The sequence below is a fragment of the Schistocerca serialis genome, chromosome 2 (genome assembly GCF_023864345.2).
Source record: "Schistocerca serialis cubense isolate TAMUIC-IGC-003099 chromosome 2, iqSchSeri2.2, whole genome shotgun sequence".
In the NCBI taxonomy this organism is placed as follows: domain Eukaryota; kingdom Metazoa; phylum Arthropoda; class Insecta; order Orthoptera; family Acrididae; genus Schistocerca; species Schistocerca serialis.
In genome coordinates, this window is record NC_064639.1 from 757,637,362 (window position 1) to 757,664,748 (window position 27,387).

The 27,387-nt window shown below is 39.8% G+C and overlaps 1 protein-coding gene across 11 annotated transcripts in view; it reads right to left on the reverse strand.

The window, feature by feature from the left end:
* Window positions 1-27,387, reverse strand: part of LOC126457959 (diacylglycerol kinase epsilon) — a 199,868-nt gene that overhangs the window by 72,315 nt on the left and 100,166 nt on the right. For all 11 annotated transcript variants that reach the window (XM_050094706.1, XM_050094707.1, XM_050094709.1 and 8 more), the window contains 2 exons: window positions 23,276-23,499; window positions 12,595-12,740 (listed from right to left, as the gene is read on the reverse strand). In XM_050094706.1, the coding sequence (XP_049950663.1) occupies window positions 12,595-12,740; window positions 23,276-23,499 (370 nt within the window). The remainder of the gene's footprint in view (window positions 1-12,594; window positions 12,741-23,275; window positions 23,500-27,387) is intronic.

The window sequence follows — 27,387 nt, forward strand, 5'->3', positions numbered from 1 at the left end:
TGGTAAAACAATACCACATTTAATGTTGAATAACAAGTACACTGTTTTTATTCTACTGACTTTTGTTTATTTCAAACTAGTTTTCGGCTTATTGGGCCATCTTCAGGGAACAACTGACTTGCGTCAGAAAGGGACACCAATTATTAGGTAATCAATCATTGTAAGCAAAGATACAACTCATCTGCATAGTGTTTTGTAAATAATACTTGTTTCTTAGTGCGGAAATTAAACTTTACCCAACGAACAACATTAAGCACAATATATAATTAAACTACGAAATATTGCAGGTTACATGGTTATAATTCTAAAGTTTGTGAGATCTTGACATTAGCTAAGAAACTGTTACATTGAGCACTCTTTATTTATGTTGTGCAACAATTGTGTGCAAGTAGATTGTGTCTTTGCTTATAATGTTTGGTTACCTAAGAATTGGTGTCCCTTCCTGACACAAGTCAGTCATTTACTGAAGATGGCCCAATAAGCCACAAACTAGTCTGAAATAATACAAATCAGTAGAGCAAAACTAGTGGACTTGTTACTCAACCAACTGAAATGTTTCTCCTTCACCCTCCATGAGTCACATGTTTGTTCATGGCTGGAAGCCTTGCACTGCTGGTGATATGCAGCATGTAAACCAAACTATGTATTACACCATGATTACATACAACATTTCTTGCTGGGCCTAGAGCAATTTTTGGCACAGCCACATTTACAAGAAAAAGTCTTAATAAAGTTGGTCAGCTTTGTACTGACTGATGAGACAATGTTAAAATATTGCTTATATTTGATTTATGTTTGTAAGGCCACTGTCCAAGGCATAATTCTCGACCTAACATTTTGTCTTGCATGGCTGGAAGCCCAGCTGAGCTTGTTTGAGTCTGTAACAGCTCTCTGGGTCATTAAAGTGTCTGATGAAGTCTGTACCAATGGAAGATCAAACATTAGGCAGAGAATTATGCCACGGACCACAGCCTTACGTCCATAAATTAAAAATCAACAGTGATACTGCGAAGGCCTGCCATGAAAATATGCAATGTTAAAATAAACGCTACTCCTCAACAATGATATCAATGTAACAGTTTAATTGCTTTCACAAATATTTCGAAGTCTGACTTTTAAACTGGTAAATGAACACTAAAATCAGTCAATGTACAAGCTCCTACTGGTACCTGGGAACTGGTGCAGGATAACTTTTCCAACTAATTAGATCAAGAGTCACATTAAAATAAAAGAACTTCACATTCCCCCCCCCCCTCCCCCCCCCCCCCCCCCCAGCTAGCTAACAGCTCCATATAATTCTTATATGCTTGGCATAGTGACACAATAATTTCATCAACCACTAACTTATGAACAGAGAAAGCATTAAGCATTTCCAACATTACTTCCACCAAAATATGTCTTCTGCACCGAAGCTGTCTGTCTCACTGCCTCCCAGATTTTACACTTACAAGCTGCTCCAGAAAGTGTTCAACATTCCAGCATTTCAATTAATCAGCCTTGATATGCAGAATTACTGACTTATTTTAAAGATGTGCATTTTCACTGGTTGTTTTCTTTTTGCCACTTTGGTAATTACTATTTCCTGGCTGGAAACCTCCGCTTAATCTTACTGGGAGAGCACCTGACATCATTACACTGTTTCAAATGCTTGAGTGAGCCCAGCAGACCTCAACAACTTCAGTTTGTACCTTGGCTCTTCCTGAACCCACTTTACATGGAATATCACAGACCACCCTACCAGCACCTAGCTAGCGACAAAAATAAGCATCCCTGTATATTGTGAGACAGGTAGGTCTAATGCAAGCAAGTTTGACAGATGGTGCGGTGAGTCCAGACATGTGCGGACGTAGTCACGAGAGACCGGTGTGTTGAGGCTGTCAGATATGGAGCAGACCTGAACCTCTGCTGTCAGTTGTAACAACTGTGAAGTAAACCACTGCTGTCAGGACGGCAGCAAGTAAACTGAAGGGTTACTGTGTGGGGAACCTGAGAAGATGGAAAGTCAAAGACTGCCAATCATTTCAGGGATATAACATAAGTAAAACTAGCATTAATTAAGCTACATAAAAGGCAATGGTAACAACTGAAAGAGAAAAGATGAGGCAACAAAGCATGGAAAAAGACCTACTCTGTAGGTGAAATAGTACATTAATTAGAGACAATGGAAGATTTACCTTCTATGTTTAAAAATTTGTAACTTCAAAAAATATCTTATGTAATCATAACTAAAAAAGCGTCAATTGATAGTGGTGCCACTATTAAAAGATAATAACAGATTTTTAAAAAAAATCAGAACAATTTGAGAAATGAGCCAAAATGTTGATTCCAATGATTAAAAACCTCATTTAAGTACAAAATTATCTGAAAAATAATAAATACAGAGAGAATATGAGACACGGAATGAAAATTGCTATCTGTAGTTGTTCAGTTATAATCAAGTTTAGATATTTATTCCGAATAACACTAAGTTTGACTAATTCATCACAATGGTAGGCAAATACATAACAAAGCACCCTAGCAAAAAACAATGTCACCACACAAAAGCCAGTGAAATTATACTCCTACCTGATGCATAATACCTGTGTTAGTGTGACCAATGAGAGATGATATGCAAGATTTGTCTATAAAAGCAATTTAAAAAGCATATTGCAACTCGTCAGAAGCATCAGTGTTATAGTGCAGTTACGTCATATTTTTAAATGTACAGTTTGAGCAATAATATGTCTAATAACTGCATTTTAAGAGTTTTGTAATGGCAAATTGAAGGCTGTTTGTGAGCAGTGGCCTTATAGGACAAGGTCAGTTGACTGTGTGAGCTTGATGAGGCAGAACTGTGCAGATGTCAGTTGCTACCAAAAAAGGGTTTGACATTTTTCATAAAACAGGTCTAGAAACTTATGAAATTTCTAAACTGTTTGTGGACTTAAAAAGTTTTCCATGGTCAATTTGGTGGACAATAACTGAAGGGCAGCATGGTGTCTGAAACTTGTATAAGTTTGTGGACTTAGAAACGTTATCAACTGTAGATTTTTTAGGTTTCAATTCTGAACAACAAACTAGTGTTCAGAACTTACTAAACCCTTAAACGAGTTTGTGAACCAGTACATCCTTGCACACACAGCATTTAAGCAAGTGTGAAATACATATTTTTTATTTACTAAACACTATGTTAATGACATTCTCATTTCAGCAACCATATCCTGCCTTTAGTTTTGTCATCTCTTCTAATAAAATTTATAAACAATTTAATACACAACCAACGGAAATTCTAAATGAACAAACAGATCGGAAAAATAATGGATTTTTTTGAAAGTTTCATTCACACTCTTCTGACTCCATAGGCATGAATGCTCCATACAAATTTAAGCTTTTACTTGCTTCATAGAAGACTATATACAATCGTGAGGTGTACAGCAAGATCCTGTTCACAATGAATCCCAAATCTCTACAGTCAGTCTAACGAGAACATCATATTAACCTCAAATGTAATTAACACTAGCACTGCCATTTGGCACCTACATATCTAAACTTCATAGCATAGTACCTGGTTAAGAACTGAGGTTTAAAACACTTACATTATGCATATGGTTATTTTCATTATGATCCCTGTTCATACAGTACACTCAACAATAACATTTAGACTGTTAAAGTCTATTGCTTAGTGAAGCCTCTTATGCTCCTACTGTGATGTTAGAAGTCATTGCCATGATTTACATGGATCATTGATAAATTTTACTTAAATGTGACTTATCAAACTCTAAATGAGGATTCCATTTGCCACACCTCATGTATAATGTAGTATCATGACTAATGATAGACACACTATAACTTTTTTGTGTTACAGTCATGATTTAGATTTTATACTGGCTCATGACGACAAGCTGACAACTACATTTAAATTAACCTGAATGCTTTCTCTATAATGCCAATTCACATACATGTCATAATTGCAATCTGGTAATTAGTGACATGATAGCACATGAAAATATTGCTTCAGACTGGAAGTTGCATGTTAGTATGGTGCTGCTGCTGTGATTTACTCACACTAGCTTTTGAGCACCTACTCTTTTTCCAGCAACAGTACTAACATTGATACACGCAACCACACAGACATCCAAACACAAGGTATCATCATCTCTGTGATGGTCTTTGCTCCAGATCTCTAGACTTGTGTTATCAAGTGGGGATATGTAGGACCCCCCTTGACAGGTCAGGGGTGTACTACATGACAGAAGCAGCTACTCAGGTAGCAGAGTACTTGTGGAATGCATATGAGGGTTTCTTAGGCTAGATGGTGGTTTAAGGTATACTGGCGAACACTTGCCAGTCAGTAAGCAGCAAGTGAAGTCAGACCATGATCAGAGTAAAGACACCTTGACTGATAACATTTTATCAGTAAACTGTCAAAGTATTTGTAACAAAGTTCCTGAATTTACTGCCCTCCAGGAAAGCTCTCAGGCTCAAATTATTCTTGGGACTGAGAGCTGGCTGAAACCCGAAGTGGAAAACTCTGAGATATATAACGAGTCGTGTAACATACGTTGGAAAGACAGATAAGAGGCCATAGGAGGGGGAGTGTTCACTACAGTTGATGAAAAAATATTGTCTCCATTGAGATCAAAGTGGAGTGTGACAGTGAAATTATCTGGTCACGTATAACAGTAGTAGGTGAAACCAAGTTAACTGTTGGACATTTTTACTGGCCACTCTATTCTGCTGTGACTGTTTTAGAATCATTCACAGAAAGTCTATGGTCAGTAACACATGAATATCCACATCATGCAATACTAGTTGCAGGCGACTTTAACCTACCAAATACAGACTGGGATGTCTATAGATTCATTGTGGTGGGTACAGACAGACAGTTGTGTGAAATGCTTTTGAACATGTTTTCTAAGACTGTCCTGAGCAGCTATCTCGGCAGTCCACACACAGTGGAAATATCTTAGACCTTGTAGCTACAAATAGGTCAGATCTTATCAACAATGTCAGTATAGAAATGTAGATTAACAATCATGATGTCATTATAGCAACTATGGTTACGTAAGTTAATGAATCAGCCAAGAAGGCTAGCAGAGAGTTTCCACTAGATAGAGCAGATAAGCATCTCATGTAGAGATTGAACTGAGATCACTTAGTCCCTGTAAGATGGATGTAGAGGCAATGTGGGTAAACTTCAAGCAGATTATAAATCATGGTCTGGAAGGTATGAGCCTAGTAAGTGGATAAAGGAGGACAACAACCACCATGATTTAATAACGAAGTTCAGAAGATCTGTACTCTTGGCTGTTGCACTCTCAGTTCAAAAGAGAATGCGGAAATAATGAGAAGCAAAAGTTAGTAGATTAGATTAGATTAGATTAATACTAGTTCCATGGATCATGAATACGATATTTCGTAATGATGTGGAACGAGTCGAATTTTCCAATACATGACATAATTAGATTAATTTAGCAACATACTTAAGTTAATATAACAACTTTATTTTTTTGTGTTTTTTGTTTTTTTTATTTATTATTTTTTATTTTTTTAATATTTTTGTTTTTTTTTCTTTTTTTTCTTAATTTATATCTAAAAATTCCTCTATGGAGTAGAAGGAGTTGTCATTCAGAAATTCTTTTAATTTCTTCTTAAATACTTGTTGGTTATCTGTCAGACTTTTGATACTATTTGGTAAGTGACCAAAGACTTTAGTGCCAGTATAATTCACCCCTTTCTGTGCCAAAGTTAGATTTAATCTTGAATAGTGAAGATCGTCCTTTCTCCTAGTATTGTAGTTATGCACACTGCTATTACTTTTGAATTGGGTTTGGTTGTTAATAACAAATTTCATAAGAGAGTATATATACTGAGAAGCTACTGTGAATATCCCTAGATCCTTAAATAAATGTCTGCAGGATGATCTTGGGTGTGTGTATGAAAAGATCTGTGTGCGAAGCATACAACAGCTACCACCATCATACCTTAGCAGCAGATATGGCAGAGAACCTGAGAAAATTTTGGTCCTATGTAAAATCACTGAATATGTCTAAGGTTTCCATTCAGTCCCTTGTTGACTAGTGTGATGTAGCAGCTGAAGGCAACAAAACAAAATGCAAAGTTTTAAACTTCACATTCAAGAAATTGTTCATGCAGAAGAATCATATAAATGTACCATCATCTGTCCATCAGACAAACTCCTTTATGGATGACGTAGTAATAAGCATCCCTGATGTAGAGAAACAACCAAAAGATTTGAAAGCAAATAAGTCACCAGGTCCAGAAAGAATGCCCGTCCAGTTTTATAAAGAGTACTCTACGGCATTTGTCCCTTACCTAGCCTGCATTTGTCACAAATCTCTCACCCAGCACAAAGTCCCAAGTGACTGGAAAAAAGTGCAGGTGAATCCTGTATATAAGAATGGTAAAAGAATGGACCTACAAAAATACAGACTAATATCCGTAACTTTGGTTTGCTGCAGAATTCTTGAACATATTCTCAGGTTCTCAAGACTGAGAAGCTTATTGTAGGGAAGCAGCCTACTCACGCCGTAATAAATTCACATCAGTCTTTCCATCGTGTGCCAGCCTAGCTCTGACGTCATAAATACTGCGCAATACTTTAAAAATCAAGTAAATAACCTGAAACATTTCTAGCATGTCAAGAGTAATACTAAATCAATATGTGTTGAATATCAGTTCAATAACGTTAAGCATTTTCGAAATTTGGATGTTTTTCTGTAAAAATCATTGGCGCAACAGAAAAGAGCTAGAGACTTAAAAATTTATATTTAGATTCCTTTTTCATAATAATTTAATAGAAACAGTACTTTGGATCTCACAAATTAAAATTTTAGTGGAAATTCATGATTCTCTGGTTTTTGTCTTAAAAATTATAGAAGCTAGATAGATTAAGTAGGCTAATAAATAAGGCTAGGATGTTTAAATTTAAGTAGAAGCGAGATTCGCTATAATCATAAAGATGTGAGAAATTTCAACTCATATCTATAAAACTATAGCGATAACGTATCTCCAAAGGGCAAGTTCAGAGCTCGTCTACTGCGTGTAGTGTAATTAAATTAATTGTCTCGCCCAAAATATTTGACTTAGCCACATCAGACTTTTATTATGATTACTTACCTGTGTGCTGATTGCGCATTTAAATTGAGAGCTTCATCTGCCATCAGCAAAAGAAGCTATGATTTATTCGGTAACTTAAAGTGGTGCTTTACTAGCCCAGCGGCTAGTTGGGAGAGCCGATTTGATCAGGCGTTCCCTTAGCCGTCCGCACCGCGGCTTTATATATAAGAATGCTGCGCGAGGAAAAAAGGCCCCAGTTCTCTCCAGACGCTGAATAGCACACCATCTGTGTCGAGTGTCGCGTCGTGTTGGTACCATTGCTATAAACAGCCTCGGATGCCGTATTAAGTTACTCGGGATACGCGTAACCATGAAATCATTTTCGAGTTAAGTGTTAATTCTGGGATGACTTTAATTATCTATTTTCAGTTTGTGTATGTCGTATTTTCATGTGCCGTTGCGGGACAGACATTCTACCATTATTTAGCGTGGCGTTTGATGAACATTATCATCAAATTATGGCGAGCATCCACTTAAACATTTAATTTGGACAGTTATAGTTGCATCAGCGCATTAGACTCTGAACTGCTCTGTTAGTCAGATTGTGTGGATTCTTTTTTTTTTTCATCTGTGATTTTCAGAATATAGAGAATGTTTTTTCCATGATCGTTTTTGATTATGAATCCCAGACAATCTCCTAACTCCTCAGAGCTTTAAGCTGTAGCTATAAGAGTATTTCTCAGATGAAGTGGGCACAAGGAATTCTAATTACAGGCTTCACGTTTTGCTAATTACTTTCTGGTTGCCAAAATTGTAGTTAGAGAGCCAGTGTTGAGAACGGCAAAACAACAGCATAAATAATAGAAACATTTTGAACAACAATTATTCCACCCGCCGAACCACAGATGGTTAAAACGGCAGGGAAATGTATCATTTCTACATTACAGTTCTACACATTTAAATAATAACAATAAATTCCACCAGCCGCCCCACATTATGTCCACAAATCAGCATGGTTTGAGAAAGCACTGCTCATATGAAGCTCAGCTTGCCCTTCCCTCACATGATACACTGCCAACTGTGGATGAAAGGCAACAGGCATATAACGTTTTTCTAGATTTCCAAAAAGCATTTAACATGGCGCCCCAACTGCAGGCTGTTAACAATGGTACGAGCATTTGGAATAAGTTCACCAATATGTGAATGGCTTGAAGACTTCTTAGGTAATAGAATCCAGTATGCTGTCCTTGACAGGGAGTGTATAAGAAGACAAGGGTATTGTCAGGCATGTCCCAGGGAACTGTGATAGGACCGCTGTTGTTCTCTATATACACTAATGATTTGGCAGATAGAGTGGGCAACAACCTGCAGTTGTTTGCTGATGATGCTATGGTGTACGGTAAGTTGTCAAAGTTGAGTGACTGAAGGAAGATACAAGATGACTTAGACTAAATTTCTGGTTGATTTGATCAATGACAGCTAACTCTAAATGTGGGAAAATGTAAGTTAATGTGGATGAGCAGGAAAAACAAACCTTAATATTCAGATACAGCAATAGTAGTGTACCACTTGACATAGTCATGTCATGTAAATACCTGGGTGTAATGTTGCAAAGCAATTTGAAATGCAACGATCATCTGAGGACTGTGGTAGGGGAGGTGAATGGTCAACTTCAGTTTATTGATAGAATGTTAGGAAAATGTGGCTCATCTGTAAAGATGACCACATATAGGATGCTGGTGCAAGCTTTTTTCGAATACTGCTCAAGTGTTACAGATCCGTACAAGGTTGGATTGAAGGGGGACACTGAAGCAGTTCACAGGTGGGCTGCTAGATTTGTTAGCAGTAGGTTTGACCAACACATAAAGTGTTATAGAGATGCTTTGGGAACTCAAATAGGAATCCATGGAGGGAAAGTGACATTCAAGTGACACTACTGAGAAAATTTAGAGAACTGGTATTTGAAGCTGACTGCCAAATGATTCTGCTGCTGCCAACATACACTGCACATAAGAACCATGAAGATAAGATATGAAAAATTAGATCTCATAAGGAGGCATACAGACAGCTGTTTCTCCCTCACTCCATTTTGAACCAGAACAGGAAAGGAAATGGCTAGCAATGGTACAGGGTACCCACCTCCATGCATCACATGGTGGCTTTCGTAGTATCTATGTAGATGTAGAAGCAGATACAGTCGCAGAAAATACTGTTACTGCCAAGTTACACTAAGAAGCACAAATGTTCAATAATAGCTATCAAAATGCCATGGCATGTGATTTATATAATGACAAGATTCAGTTTCAAGTGCAGTTAGTTTATATTCATCACAACACTGATCATGACTACATGATGAATATATTCAACAGTGCTAGCTGGAACATGCTATGGCATTCTCTGCAATTTTTTTGACTTCATGTATGGTCTACAAACAGTAGAATATGACCACTTACATGTAAGTACAACATTTTTAATGTTATTACCTGAGACTTTATAATTAGGATTTATCTTGTTATTTACATGTTTGATTCATGTCTGTCTGTTTTGCGTTAACAGGCAAATGATCAACATCGACTAGGAGGTTGAAACTGGCCAATAGAAAATAAAAGTATTCCATAAAGCTACAGCCTCAGTAGACACATGTCTTCATTTGACCTGTATTTGATGGGCGTGGACCGAATTATGAAGGAAATAATTGAACAAATTAAATTTCAAACTTTTCTACATATGAATAAAGTTAATGTACATCTTGGAAAGCAATTTTTTTGTAAATTGAAAGAACCCAAAATTTATGCAGATCAATACAGCCAAATGATAACTGTCTTAACCTTGAGTACTTAGCTGTAAGAGAAGTTACAGCTGATAAGAACATGCCATGTATCATATCAACAAAATCTAAAAAAAAAGGCACTAACATGTAACTAATGATGTAAATGTTTAGGAAAGCATTAATGGTATGCTTCCAGGTGTTCTCCAGTAACTTCCTGCATCCATCATATGGGGAAATGTAGCCCATATACACAGAAATGTTAATGAAGTTGCAGAAAGAGACCATTCAATTCATTAAAATCTTTTCCCAACATGAAACTTATTGGCAGATTGAATCCGTGTGCCAAACCGAGACTCAAACTTGGGATCTTTGCCTCTCGCAGGCAGTGTTTTCCAAGATATTTCCACAGAGATAGCTCTCAAGATCTGATTACATACACTGAGTCCTCACAACAGGTGATGAAAAGTCAAATTAAAATATTACACAATCCCAGTATGTCTATAACTGTAAAACAATATTTAGAAACCAACTGAAGAAAGGAACGGACACAAATTAAAATTTATGCCTATCTGCATTCCAATCTCTGCATAGTAGGTGTTGTTTTATTTATTCTGTTGTGTAAAGCATTAATAAATTCTGAAAAGGGTAAATTGCTACTCACCATATAGAGGAGATGCTGAATCATAGCATAACATAACATTGACAGTATTATGAAAAGAGTGGTTACTACTCACCATATAGCTGAGATGCTGAATTGCAGACAGGCACAACAAAATGACTGTCAAACAAAGATTTCGGCCAAACAGGCCTTCATCAGAATAATCAACACAAAACACACACACACACACACACACACACACACACACATGCAAGCAAATGTAAATTACACACACATGAACACAATCTCTGGCTGTCACTACCGGAAATTTTCAAATTTGTGTCCCTAACCTGCAGTGGCGAACTTAGGATACATTTTTTATAGCAAGAACACAACACTTTTAGGAAAAGTGATCTTTTTGCTTTAATATCTAAAAAGATGATACATAACAATAAAACTACAGAGAGTAAAAGCATGCAAAAGAAACTCTCACGAGCAAAGAATTTCACCAAACCAAGCACCACCGTAGAAGAGGATGGGAAACACATGGTCCTGATTTATTTACTTTAACAGCATCAAATGCAAAATCTTCCAACTGATACTAACATAAACTAGTGTAGATTTCTACGCACATTTTAGCTATAGCATCTTTCTTTGAACCTGGTACTGCTTCGAAACTGACACTTAGGTATGTTCAGATTTGTACCATGATATGGGTCATAGTGGAAATGAAAGAGAAGAGACCACAGCTACCCCTATCGTAGACGTAGTGAACATGTCTTCCATCCTGTTCCGTGAAAATATTTTCCAAACACTATTGGAATATAACTTAGCTTCTCTCTCTCTTTAGGCCAACGTCCATATGCCACGATTCTGCAGTGGGCGGCTGAGTGGCAACTGCATAATTAAACAGACAGGCCATTTGGTTATGGGATTCCTGGACAAGCATGAAGAAAGTTGAATACAGTACCTCCCAGTGTCTAAAGCAACTGCACTGACATCTGTTGTACTTTTGTAAAACTAAATGCACCGAACAATTCCTGCAAGCATTAACAGACCAAATGCACATCACTATCATCAACCCAGCTCAAAAGTTTAGCATTTTGGTTGAAATACTGCCATAATCAGAAGACTTATTGCTTCTCAGTGACTTAATGACCCATTTGATCTCTTTTACATTTTATTTGGCAAGACTGATGACTGCTGATTGAGTATTAAACGCCTGTCAAAGAGTGTCTCATGGATCTGCTTTCAATTGTCCCTTTTAATCCCTGCTGTCTTCATTCTCTTTTAGGAAGAATTCATTTGCTGTTAAAAGAATAAGCAATAAACAAAGTGCAAACGTGCTGAAGTAGGGCTTTTGAAATGAGCAGTTAAATTAGTGCGAAGATAAGGAAAGATGATACAGGTAAATGGTTCATGAAGAAATAGTAAAACAGAACCTGAAATCAAGAGCACTATGCACAATGAACTCAATGAATCAGAAGCAAAATGTTCTTGCTCATACAGAAAAATGGTGAAATCAGATGTAGCAAAATAGTGCTGTTTCGATAAAAAGTTTAAATATAATATTCTGTCATATTTTCAAGCCCAGACACACTTATTAACTGTACAAAAGCTATTTTTATTCAGATTTCAAATAAATCACAAGATAGTATTACTGATCAGTACTTACCTACAGGAGGCAAAAGTATGGTACTGCTGATAGGTATATATAATAGTAAAGGGAATACACCATCCAGTCTTCAGAAATAGGCAAAAGGTAGTGTGTCCGTTTCACTTTTTCATGAGTCTATCAATGGTATTACATCGTTCACCTCCTTAAGATAAGTACTGGCAAACAATTATGTCTCATAACTTGTTTTTTCATATGGATTTTCGTTTATTAAATCAAAATCATATATCATTAAAAACTTTTGTTTTAGATGTAGTGCCTGGTATCTTCCCTGGAGACAGCATCAATCAAGAAATTGCTAAATAATGAAATGAGTTTCTTCATGTTGGCAGCTAGTAATATTATTGTAAGTTACAGTCCAATGAAGATGGAAATGCAGCACTACAAATACTAAGACACTTTCTTAATGCATATTTTTGACTTTTCATTATAGCTGTAACAAGAAATACTAAACAAGAAAATGACTATTATAGTTGACTGCAGATGCCTTACCTGTCAAGCTTTGCAATTTCAGCTTTCTGCACTTCATCAAGCACAGCTGATGGATCCAAGGGACTAGGCTGCTCCTTTCCCCATCCTAGAACTCGGGAGAGGTCATTTCCAGTTCCAAGAGGTACTATTGCTAGTGCTGGAGCACACTGTAAAACACAGCCTTGTTACTTGGATACCTGCTGCCAGAAATTAAAAGTGAAAACACTAACACACATTGAATTAAATATGGTTGAGAATAAGGAACTGACAAGTAATGACAGAATGAATGTAAATAACCAGTATCAACAGAAAAGAGTCAATTCAGAGTAGTTTGAAAATAACGCCTCATACTGAAACACAATTGTTATCAGGATTACTAGTACTCATTCAATATCTTCAATTATTTTTCCTTTAATAAAGTTGCATGTTTGAAGATCATATGGTCATACAGACAAAAAAATAAAATAAACAACACACATTAAGCTATAGGGTTCTGGTCAATAACTGAGAAAACTGTCACACACAGCTCCATCTGTGACTTCTACAAGAGAATCTAAACTAATTTACCGACAGTTATAACATCTAAAAAGAGCATCTGAATGGCAATTTGCAAAATTTTTTGTTAGTAAAGCACGCACAAGTGCAGGCGCGTGCGCGGTCACACACACACACACACACACGGGGAGGGGAGGGAGAGGGGGGGGGGGGAAGGGAGGGAGGGAGAGGGGGGGGGGGTGAGAGAGAGAGAGAGAGAGAGAGAGAGAGAGAGAGAGAGAGAGAGAGAGAGAGAGAGAGTGTTCACAAAATCGATACGAGTAATTAAAAAAAATCTGCTTAAAAATTGAAATCATATACTTTTGTCTGGAAGGACATTGATAAATCAGTAACATATATCTTTGATTACTAGCTAGCAATCATAAAAAGTTTAGCCACTAATAAAATAAAGTTTAAGAGGAGCCTGAATGATTCATTCATGATAAACTCCAATTGCTCATCATCATCATCATCATTTTCATCATCATTTAAGACTGATTATGCCTTTCAGCGTTCAGTCTGGAGCATAGCCCCCTTATAAAATTCCTCCATGATCCCCTATTCAGTGCTAACATTGGTGCCTCTTCTGATGTTAAACCTATTACTTCAAAATCATTCTTAACCGAATCCAGGTACCTTCTCCTTGGTCTGCCCCTACTCCTCCTACCCTCTACTGCTGAATCCATGAGTCTCTTGGGTAACCTTGCTTCTCCCATGCGTGTAACATGATCCCACCATCTAAGCCTGTTCGCCCTGACTCCTACATCTATAGAGTTCATTCCCAGTTTTTCTTCGATTTCCTCATTGTGGACACCCTCCTGCCATTGTTCCCATCTACTAGTACCTGCAATCATCCTAGCTACTTTCATATCCGTAACCTCAACCTTATGATAAGGTAAGCTGAATCCACCCAGCTTTCGTTCCCATACAACAAAGTTGGTCGAAAGATTGAACGGTGCACAGATAACTTAGTCTTGGTACTGACTTCCTTCTTGCAGAAGAGAGTAGATCGTAGCTGAGCGCTCACTACATTAGCTTTGCTACACCTCGCTTCCAGTTCCTTCACTACGTTGCCATCCTGTGAGAATATGCATTCTAAGTACTTGAAACCGTCCACCTGTTCTAACTTTGTTCCTCCTATTTGGCATTCAATCCGTTTATATTTCTTTCCCACTGACATTACTTTCGTTTTGGAGATGCTAATCTTCATACCATAGTCCTTACATTTCTGATCTAGCTCTGAAATATTACTTTGCAAACTTTCAATCGAATCTGCCATCACAACTACGTCATCCACATATGCAAGACTGCTTATTTTGTGTTCACATATCTTGATCTCACCCAGCTAGTCTATTGTTTTCAACATATGATCCATAAAAAATATGAACAACAGTGGAGACAGGTTGCAGCCTTGTCTTACCCCTGAAACTACTCTGAACCATGAACTCAATTTACCGTCAACTCTAACTGCTGCCTGACTATCCATGTAAAGACCTTTAATTGCTTGCAAAAGTTTGCCTCCTATTCCATAATCTCGTAGAACAGACAGTAACTTACTCCTAGGAACCCGGTCATATGCCTTTTCTAGATCTATAAAGCATAGATACAATTCCCTGTTCCACTCATAACACTTCTCCATTATTTGCCGTAAGCTAAATATCTGGTCCTGACAACCTCTAAGAGGCCTAAACCCACACTGATTTTCATCCAATTGGTCCTCAACTAATACTCACACTTTCCTTTCAACAATACCTGAGAAGATTTTACCCACAATGCTGATTAAAGAGATACCTCTGTAGTTGTTACAATCTTTTCTGTTTCCATGTTTAAAGATTGGTGTGATTACTGCTTTCGTCCAGTCTGATGGAACCTCTCCCGACTCCCAGGCCATTTCAATTATCCTGTGTAGCCATTTAAGACCTGACATTCCACTGTATTTGATGAGTTCCGACTTAATTTCATCCACCCCAGCTGCTTTATTGCACTGCAATCTATTGACCATTTTCTCCACTTCGTCAAATGTGATCCTATTTCCATCATCATTCCTATCCCATTCTACATCGAAATCTGAAACATTGCTGATCGTATTTTCACCTACACTGAGCAACTCTTCAAAATATTCCCTCCATCTGCCCAAAGCATCCACAGGATTCACCAGCAGTTTTCCTGACCTGTCCAAAATACTTGTCATTTCCTTCTTACCTCCCTTTCGAAGACTGCTAATTACACTCCAGAATGGTTTTCCAGCAGCTTGACCCATAGTCTCCAACCTGTTTCCAAAGTCTTCCCAAGATTTCTTCTTGGATGCTGCAATTATCTGTTTGGCTTTGTTTCTTTCTTCAACATAACTTTCTCTGTCTACCTGAGTTCTAGTATGTAGCCATTTTTGATATGCCTTTTTTTCCTTTTACAGGCTGCCTTGACTGTGTCATTCCACCAAGCTGTTTGCTTCATCCTGCTTTTACACACTACTGTTCCAAGACATTCTTTAGCCACATCTAGTACTGTGTCCCTGTACCTTGTCCATTCCTTTTCCAATGACTCTAATTGACTACAGTCAACTAACTGGTACCTTTCTGAGATCGCTGTTATGTACTTGTGCCTGATTTCCTTATCCTGAAGTTTCTCCACTCTTATCCTCCTACATATGGACCTGACCTCCTGCACTTTCGACCTCACAATCCCAATTTCACTGCAGATTAAATAATAATCAGTGTCATCAAAGAATCCCCTGAATACACGTGTGTCCTTCACAGCCTTCCTGAATTTCTGATCTGTTATTATATAGTCAATGACAGATCTGGTTACACAGGCAACAGAACACCAACACCCACGAATACATACCGGACACCAACTCAACAACCCACATTACACACCCACTCACCACAGAGAATACACAGGTGCCCACAACTGCCACACGAACAACCGACTCGCAGGCCAGCCCTCACCAAACGCCAACACTGGAACAAGCGGCCGCTAACACGACCAATAACTCGCAGGCCGACATGACCAACATTACGACAACATTCCAGAGAATAATGGAAACATTATTCCCCGGACGCACGACCACTGAAATAGTCACGAAGATTATGGGGTGTGTCTCACAACTCTTCATGCAGTTCATGTCGGGTACGCTCAACTGGACTAGCTTCCAAGCCACTATCACACCGCTTTTTACACTACTACATGGATAATACACCACACCAGCTCTGAAACGCAGACTTAAACACAATCACACAGATCCTGTTTTGGAATGCCAACGGGATCGCAAGCAAAAAAGCCGAGATGGCCGCGTTCATGGAGCGAAAGGGTATCCGAATCGCTCTTGTGAACGAAACACCGCTTACGCCTCGCAAACAACTAAACTTCCCAGGTTATTGCGTCTATTGTACCGACCGAGCGGATGGCAGGAGGGGAGGCGGCACGGCAATCATCATACACGGAGACATAGACCACACGAACATCGAGCTCCCAGCACTTGAAAGACTAGAGGCTACGGCCGTCAGGGTCAAGTTCAACGGAGCCAACACCACACTGGTATCGCTATACAATCCTCCTAAAAACATAGTAACACGCGATATCAGCACAGTACTCAACATAGCACCGCAGGTAATAGCCGCTGGAGGTCTCAACACAAAACACCCTGATTGGAACTCATGAATACGAACCTCCAACGGCAAGAAACTGTATGAACACGCACTAGGCCGAAACTACATTATACTTGGACCGGACGTTCCCACGTTCGTGCCTACACAGGCCCGACATAGGCCAGACGTGTTAGACATAGCCCTCATAAAGGGCATCACATGCACACTCAACCTAATGGTTGAAAACGATCTGGACTCAGACCACATGCCTGTAATACTGCACATGGAAGAGACACTGCAGGACATCGAACCACGCTTGATGCTTAACTACAAGCGTGCGAATTGGACACTGTTCAAGGAAACGCTTGATAGTCGCATTCCTGACACCCACGAAATTAACAACACACAGCAAATCGATGAGGCTGTGGAGGCTCTCACAACTGCCGTCCAAGACGCAATGACTGACGCCATTCCATTTACAACACCAAGACAACACTCGACGGCCCTGCCCCAGGAAATCCTGGGCCTTATCTCAATGAGGAACCGCCTCAGGAGATACTGGCAGCGTACCAGGCGCCCGTTCTATAAACTGCACGTCAACAGACTCCAGGGCATAATACGGAATAAAATTCAAACATTCAGAAACGAACAATGGGGACAGAAACTCGCTGGGCTGGATACCACACGTCCTGGCGTGTGGCAGCTGGCCAGACACTTCACCAGGGAGAAACATTACATTCCCACGTTACAAGGACCAGACGGCCCAGCCTACTCCACGAGGGAGAAGGCAGAGCTTATGGCCACAACACTTGCAGCGTCTTTCATGCCGAATCTGGTTCCTTCAGACCCAGCATTCACACTTGCAACGGACCAGGAGGTTACACGACTTGTAGCCCAGCCCTCGCGCAACGAAATAAGATGTACTAGCACAAATGAAGTCACATGGGCTATCAAGCACACCAACGCTAGAAAAGCCCCTGGGCCTGATGGCATTCAAAACCGTGTCCTCCAGGAGTTCACGGATAAAGCCATAGAATACCTCACACACTTAACGAACGCCATCCTGACACACCAACACTTCCCTGACTTTTGGAAGGCGGCCAAGGTCCTGATGTTCAGGAAGCCAGGGAAAGACCACTCCCTCCCACAAAATTACCGACCTATCAGTCCGCTGTGCTCGCTCAGCAAGATTGTTGAGAAGGTAATACTAAAACTTATCACTAGGCATTGCATCGCCAACGACACCCTAAGACCGGAGCAATTCGGCTTTAGGAATCACCACTAGACAACACAACAACTCCTCCGCGTAGTCGAACATATAACACACGGCTACAACATGAACAAAGCTACAGGGGCCGTGTCCCTAGACATCGAAAAGGCTTTCGATCGTCTCTGGCACAACGGACTCATACGCAAACTAAGCGAAGCTGGTTTCCCGGACGGACTCGTACGTCTCATACACTCATATCTCACGAACAGATGTTTCAACACTAACGTGCAGGATAAACAATCAACACAACACGGTATCCAAGCTGGAGTACCCCAAGGAAGCATCCTAGGGCCCATCTTGTGTAACCTGTACATTAATGACTTCCCAGCGACACGAAACACGACGTTAGCCGTCTACGCGGATGACACAGCCATCCTCGCGCAAGACTGGAAACCGTCGAACATCAACTCACGAATACAGACAGCACTTAGAACAGCTGAACCTTGGCTGGAGCGATGGCGTATTAAAGTAAACGTCGACAAGTGCGAAGCAGTTCTGTTCACACGCAGACCGAAACTACTGCGCAAACACCAACACTGTAGACCGATAACACTACATACACGCCCAATACGTTTCCGAGAGAAAGTCAGATACCTTGGTGTCTGGCTGGACCGGAAACTTACATGGGGGGACCACATCGAATACATTGCCAACAGAGCGCACACGAGGCTCAAACAGCTCTACCCAATGCTCAACAGGGAAAGCACACTGAATAGGAGGGTGTTGAGGTCCTTATACATGACACTGATTAGACCTCTGATGACATACGCAGCTCCCGTCTGGGGATATGCAGCTCCCACATGACTGCGCCGCCTGCAGATCATACAGAACAAGGGGCTACGAATCATCAGCAATGCTCCACGCTACACACGCACCGTGGATGTTTACCATGAATACCGCCTTGATACCCTCAAGGAAGTATTCAAGAAACACGCCACACGACTATACAGGAACTCGAGACACTCGAACAATCCTTTCATCCTCACTCTGGGAAACTACGATCACAACCACAGGTGGAAACACAAGCGGCCAAAGACACTGCTAGCTAGGGCATAACCACCTATGGTAAACTAACATACGCAAACAGCGACAAACGCCGGTAAGCCCCTGCATATCAGCAACACTGACTGGCAACTACCAGCTGCTATTAGAGCCGACCAACAGGCCACAGCAGGGACACCGACGAGCTCGCCCACAGACGCGCGAACAATCTGCCAACACTCCCTCACACTGTGCCTCCGGTATATGACCTATCGGACACAAGACCGATAACAAACCTAACTGTTGCAGGTTGCAGGACGCTGAACGAGGACTCTGTACCAGCACCCAGCGCCAGCCGTCGAGCAGCACAAACGCACAACGTCAAGGTATCGACATGCATGATACCCACTACTAACAAAGCCTATCCTCGCACAACCTATCGCAGGCAGCAAGACAACCGCTACTGCTCTTGCCGCCCGACCTAACTTTCGCAGAGTTTTTTTTCCCTTGGCTCTTGCTTTGGCACTTTTTTTCCTCTGCCCTTCAAACCGCTACCCTTCATCAGATCTCGACCAATCTATCTCCAGATGAGCGGTTAATGGTTAATTCTACCAGACGTACGCAAACATCGCAGTACCCACATCCTGCGACACCTCACTTTGGTGAATACTAAGCCTTATGCAGAGATGGCAGTAGACCTTTTGTGTTGGCCATCACGCCGGTGTGGGCGTGGAGGGGCTCCACCTCTATAGAAAAAAGGTTCCCCTGCCTTCCCAAGTATACCGGTGAATGTTCTTATGTTTAAAAAAGGAGTTTGTGATTACTAAGCCCATACTGGCACAGAAATCCAAGAGTTGTTTCCCGTTCCTGTTGGCCTCTATATCCTCTCCAAATTTACCCATAACCTTTTCATACCCTTCTGTTCGATTTCCAATCCTGGCATTAAAATCACCCATGAGCAGAACACTGTCCTTGTCCTTTACTCTAAGAACTGCATCACTGAGTGCCTCATGAAAACTATCCACCTTATCTTGATCTGTCCCTTCACAATGCGAATATACTGACACAATCCTAATTTTCTTGCTAGACACTGTCAAATCTATCCACATCAGTCGTTTGTTTACATAGCTTACTGCAACTACGCTGGGTTCCATTTCTTTCCTGATGTAAAGCCCTACACCCCATTGCGCTATTCCTGCTTTGACTCCTGACAGGTATTCTCCCAGTTCCTCTTCTTTCTCACCCCTTACCCGAATGTCACTAACAGCTAAAACGTCCAGCCCCATCATACTTGCAGCCTCTGCCAGCTCTACCTTCTTCCCAGAGTAGCCCCCATTGATATTAATAGCTCCCCATCTCATTACCATTTGTTTGCCAAGTTGTATCTTAGGAGTCTCTGGTTTGTCAGTTAGAGGTGGGACTCCATCACCTCCAAAGGTCCGAGGCATTTTGCTCTGATTGTTGCCAGCATCATATTTAAAGTACCAGGGAAGCAGGTTACTAGCCTTACTTGCCCCGAGTCCCATTGAGTTTTACCCCTAACGGTTGAGGGACTAACCGGTGGATTTGGTAGTCTTTGCCGTATGAGCACAAAGGTGACCACGACTCAGAATATGTCCGAGATGCCCAGCCTTATTCCAAAGTAACTGGTATCCCGACTGTTGGGACCACTTACTTGGCCACTCATACATTGCCCGTGGTTCATGAACTAGGACATGACTACAGGAACCCACACCATGAACCAATTGCTCCACAAAAAAATTCTTACAAGAGCCAATCAAAATTTATATTATTAACAGTACCATATAATAGAAAATCCAGGATGGAACAATGACAATATTACGAAAAGTAAAGTCTGCTACTTACCATATAGAGGAAACAGTGAGCCATAGACAGAAACAACAAAAAGTCTACTATATATTTGAGCTTTTGGTCGAAAGGCCTTCTTCTAGAGTAGAAAACACACACACACACACACACACACACACACACACACACACACACAGGCCAGACACAAGGTCGTGTGTGTGTGTGTGTGTGTGTGTGTGTGTGTGTGTGTGTGTGTGTGAGTTGAGCTTGTATGAAGAACCATTTTGCCTGAAAGCTCAAATGTACAGCAGACAGGCACAACAAGTCTGTGACTCAATGTCTCCTCTATATAGTGAGTAGCAATCTACCCTTTTCATAAACTGTCAGCATCATATAATGTGATAGGTATTTAATGTACGATATCTGCACATTTTCAAAACAGAAATGTGGTCTCTTTAAATAAACATTATATACTGTCTTCTTTTTGACAATACTTGGTTACAACAGCCTAGGAATCATATTTTGATCTTAAGTATGTAGGCAGGAAATGTGTGAAGTTCAGACAAAATGGGTTTAATAAAAATAATTTTTTGTCTCTCTGCTCTTCTGACTGGTTTGATGTGGCTTTCCAAGAATTCTTTTCTTGTGTCAATCTCTTCACCTTGCCCCATGTCTTCAATTATTTATTAAGTGTATTCCAATCTCAGACTTTTGCAACAGTTTTTAGCCTTTACAGCTCCTTCTAACATGATGGAAATATTTCCTGATGCCTTGACACATGTACTATCATTCTGTCCCTTCTTTTTGTTAGTATTTTCCATATGTTCCTCTTTGCAGATGCTGCAGGGAACCACCTCATTCCTTACCTTACCAGTCCATCTAATTTTCAACATCTTTCTGTAACACTACAATACAAACACTTTGATTTTCTTCTTTTCTGATTTTCCTACAGTCCATGATTCACTACCAAACAAAGCTGTGTTCCATATGTACATTCTTAGACATTTCTTCCTCAAATTAAGAGCTATATTTGATACTAGCAGAAATCTCTTGGCCGGGAATGGCCTTTTCACCAGTGTTAGTCTGCTTTTTATGTTCTCCTTGCTCCACCCATCATGGGTTAGTTTGCTGCCTAGGAAGCAGAATTCCTTCACATCGTCTACTTTGTGGTCCACAATTTTGAGATTAAATTTATTGCTAATCTCATTTCTGCTACTCCTCATTATTTTTCTTTCTTTCGTTTACTCTGAATCCATATTATCTACTCATTAAACTGGTCACGCAACTCAACACATCCTGCAATTCTTTTTCTTTTTTCTTATATTATAAATAAATATGAGCTGAGTTGTCAATAAATATAACGTAAATGATCGTATATTCAGAAGCAGTTTAGGGCCCAAACAACAGAAGTCACTGCTTGACACATCATGCTGAAAGAGTGCCACAACTGCAGGAATTATATACAGGACATATCACAATTAGCAGTAGCCATTTGGAGTGTCAAACTAAGGAGGTTGCCCAAGTGCAAGATTTGTATACAGTGTATATCACAACTGTGGCAAAAACTGGTGCAGGTGAAAATATTTGAGGCAAAGGAGAGGTGCCAAATGATAAGTTGCTTGGATGGAAAAAATGTTCTTGAACTGGTACTGGGTCTATTTTCAACATTACAATGAAAAAAAGACAAAACATAAAGAACATTAGGTAGTTAAGAAATTAACTGCTAGTAACTAATACCACAATCAGCAAAACATAATGGCAAAACTGGCAGAATATAATACTGAAAGTGGCAGAAAATTACACCAAAATTGGGCATAAAATAAAATGGTTTTTCATGTCCCTAAGCAGATGTGTTACAATTTTGTAAAGGTTCTGTAGACACAAAAAAGTGTAAATCAATAATTCTACTTCTGGTTCCCTCAGGGCTAGTTGTCACATGGAGAGCTTGATGTATTGTTGTTGGGGAAGACCCTCAAAAGGATAAAAATACCACACTTATCTTCTTTGTTTTTATTTCACATTTACTTTCAAACCTTTCCTTACTTAGGTCCTCCTCGGTTCTGTGGTTTATTTGTCATAATGAGGCCTCTCTTCAACTATTTAATATCCATTGTTATAGACAGTTGCATCTTTTGATTTCTTTTGTACAGTTGTCTCTATCCCCTCATCCTTTAGTTGTATATATTTCTTTTAACTCTATCAGTTTGCCCCCTTCTTTCCCTCCAGAAATATGAATCATTTTCAAAACATATGAAACCTGTTAATTTCTACTTTTTGGTTGCCTGTGAGGGTTTCTATAGCTGTCCCTGTTCTATTTTGTGTGTGTGTGTGTGTGTGTGTGTGTGTGTGTGTGTGTGTGTGTGTTAGTGCCCTTGCTAAAATAATTTGAGAGGTATGAAAATGAAACAGTAAAATTCCATTTGCTCACTGCTGTAGTTATTCATATTTCAGTAACTAGTAAGCTCACATTCTCTTCCATCACACACAATCCTGGCATAACAGAATTACAAGTGAAACTAACTATCAAGTTCTTCTTTTCAACAGCATTCAGCACCCAGCCTATTGTTCCATCTCCACCAGCAACAAGCAAACGTGTTGAAATTCCCTTCTCATTCAAGAAGCAACACCACTCAAGTGCTGCCTCTGGTGAATGTTCAGCCAAGTCAATAACCTGTGCTGGGTTTAACAGGTGACGAAACAAAGCCAGGACCATTCCACCATCTTTGTTTCCAGACTTCTGATTAGCTGTAACATAAAAAAAGGGAATGCAAAATAATGGTACTGGTATTTGAAAATGAAAATACACCATCATTTCCTGTTCTACTTACTTCTTGTCAACATTTATGTATAAAATATTTATAAGAAACAGCTGGTGTTGAGCTCCATAATACACAGAACATTATTTCTGGACTTACATAGTTTTGTGTTATATATCACAATGGCAACAAAATGTCTTTCTCTTATGAATATAATTCACCCATAGTTAATAACTAATACATTAATGACATGTCACCTATTCTGATAATGTATGCTCTTCACTGTGATGATAAGTGCACTTTGCATTTTGTTTGTTATCTACTGAAAAGTACACAAATAAGACATGTCCACTAATTACAGTACTGAGCCTGAGACATTCAAAAGCTTGTTTTTTTTTTTTTCAGACAGAATTGCAAGCTCTGTGTTCCTGACCAAGGTGTCAGAAATAGAATGTAAAATTGTTTGTCTCTGTCAGCTGAAAACTCTTGTTGTGCCACATTAAAATGAGTGTGTCTATTCTGAATTCTATCAGCTGCTAGCTGAGAAGTGTAAACCAGTTTCTTCTTGTAACAGGAAATGTGGCAGTCCAGATTTTTTAAAAAAATCAAAATTCTTTTTGTGGATGGTGTGATTAATTGTACTAATGTGTACAAGTGGTGTTGTAAGCTTCAAACCAGGAGAAAAAATGTACACAATGAACAAGTGAGTGGGCATGCCACAATTGTGACTGATGAGATGGTGAACAATGTCAAGGAAATGATTTGTGGTGGCCATCGATTGACTTTGGGCAAGACAAATGCAATGTTTTCAGAAATCTCCTGGTCTCTTCTGGATGAAATCATTACTGAAACTCTTGGTTTTCAAAACCTGTGTGTGATGTGTAAACCAAAACATTTCACAATCAACACAATGTCAACAGAGCCACATCTTCATGTGAATTTCTCGAGTGCTTTGAATTAGGTTTCACGTGAATTTCTTGAGTGCTTTGAATTAGGAAGTGACCAATTCTTTAACTCTGTTATGTCTAGCTATGAAACGTGGGTGTCCCACTACATCTCTGTGATGAAAAGACCATCACTGTTGTGTAGACTTCTCTCTTTACCATTAGCAAAAAATTCAAAACCATCATTTTGACCTAACAAATCATGGTGTCTGTCTTTTGTGATCATATTCCCAGGGAGAAACAGTTAATGCTGCACAGTTCCGTGAAATACTATAAAAACTACAGAGAGTGATGCAGAACAAAAGAAAGGACATGTAAACTAAGGCAGTGAGCTTGTTGTATGACACTGTATGTCACCACACAGTCAATGCCACAAAAAAGCTCACTCCGTTAGGACATCATCAACCCCAATGCTCACAGCCCTGATCTGGAACCCTCAGATACTCAACTTTCCATATCTCTGAAGTTGTTCATGGATGGGAAAAAGTTTTCTACAGATGATGAGGTCCAGAGTGCCATCAAATAATGGGCCAAAGAGACAGTGGAATACTTTTTTGATGGAAGTATCACAAAACTCATCCCTTGGCTCACAAAGTGGATTCAGAATGAAGGTGACTGCATTGAAAAATAGTGTTTGCTGTACAGCTGTGTATTTGTAAATTTTTCGTAAACATATTACCTTTTCAATTTTTAAACAATTGAGTATTCTTAATTTTTGGACTGTGTCCTAACTGTGGAGTGCTGGCACACTTGACAAAGTTAGTGGATTCTTCCACTGCTTCTTGGTGGAGACTATTGCACAACCACAATCAAAAAATCTTCTGCAATATTGTAGAGCACTCGCAGATTGTGTTTTAATTGAGATGTATTTACTGTGGACTTTTTCGCTAATGCACCATTCTATCAGACTGCTAAAGATTTAGAAAATAATGTGGACAAAAGGTTACTATCCAAAGTAATTGAACATGATGCAGAAACAGAGTACTGCAAAATAATATGCTTTGGGTCACTCTGTGTACAGTTTATCAGTTCTGTCCATTAAATAATTACAGGTGTATGTGTCTGATAGGCCCAAAACCCTTAAATTTAAAATGGAAGATCTAAACAGAATTTCACTGCCTGTCCCATTAAGATTCACATTCAAATATGCAGTTCATGGGCATGCACAGAAATAAATAGTGGCATGGGAAGCGGAGATTTCCCAAAATTGCAATTTTTATATAAATGTGTTGCTCAGTTTTGAGATGTGTCATGCCACAAGAACTAAATTTTAAGGGTGACACAAAGAACTTTCATATCCCAGAGGACTGATCGTTATCCCCTCACTTTTATGTGCATAATTCTGTAATGAATAAAACTTCTGTTCTCCAGACTCCGTGACTGTGCAGTTTAGCTGAAGCATGCAAATTCTAAAAAAAGAGCTAAAAAGAGCTACCAAAGTTTTTGATTACATTTGTAGGGATTTGTCAGTGACCTCAGATGGGAGTGTCCCCATTGAAATTTGGGAAAGATTGTCAGCTCTGCTGCCCGCAGAGTTATAGGGTAGTGAGGAAATAAAATACCCACCATGGAAAAATAGTTGGACTGGACCTCCAGGAGGGGGGTTGGGCACTGGGTTAACAACCCGTCTCATAAAAAGGAACCTGTTATGAAACATCAAGAATGTGCCTCGGATGAAAATGGAAATATGGAACATCAAAAATGACTTATGATCAAGGACTTATGATTGCAAAATGGAACATTAGAATTTTGGCAACATCTGGGAATTTTAATATTCTGTCAGAAGAACTTGATGGTTGTGTAATGGATCTAGTTGCACCACAAAAAACAAGATACCTAGGAACAGAAAAGCTGGAAACGGACCAGCACATTCTATACTACAGTGGATTGGAAGATGGAAAATTCCAAAATAGAGTATGTTTCATGGTCAGTAACAGAATAGCAGTGGCAGAAATTGATTTTCAACTAACTGATGACAGAACAGCTGCTATAAGACTAAGAGGTAAATTACAAAAAATAACAGTAATTACACAAAGTCCCACAACTGATATAGCAGATGATGAAAAGAAAGACAGTTTCTATGAAATATGATGCTCACTGTTGGAGACCCAATGCTAAAGTCAGCAGGCTGAAACATTTGGAAGGGAATAGTGGGGACAGACAGCTTGCACACGGAAAGTAGAGATAATGGACACAGACTTCTTAGCTACGCAAGTGCAGCCAACCTAAGCATTATGAGCACATACTTTCCTTTGAAGGACATTCATAAGGCTTTCAGACAACACTACATACAAAGTTTGCCAAGGTAATCCCATTCCTGATGTCCAGGCGGAGCTTCAAGGAATCCTCAGAACCTTAGGCCCCCTACAAAACCTTTCACCTGACTCCATCAACCTCCTGACCCCACCGACACCCCGCACTCCTACCTTCTACCTACTTCCTAAAATTCACAAACCCAATCATCCCGCCCGCCCCATTGTAGCTGGTTACCAAGCCCCCACAGAACGTATCTCTGCCTACGTAGATCAACACCTTCAACCCATTACATGCAGTCTCCCATCCTTCTTCAAAGACACCAACCACTTTCTTGAACGCCTGGAATCCTTACCCAATCTGTTACCCCCAGGAAACCATCCTTGTAACCATGGATGCCACTTACTTATACACAAATATTCCGCACATCCAGGGCCTTGCTGCGATGGAGCACTTCCTTTCACGCCGATCACCTGCCACCCTACCTAAAACCTCTTTCCTCATTACCTTCATCCTGACTCACAACTTCTACACTTTCATAGGCCAGACATACCAACAATTAAAGGGAACAGCCTTGGGTACCAGGATGGCCCCCTCGTACGCCAACCAATTTATGGGTTGCTTAGAGGAAGCCTTCTTGGTTACCCAGCCCTGCCAACCCAAAGTTCGGTACAGATTTA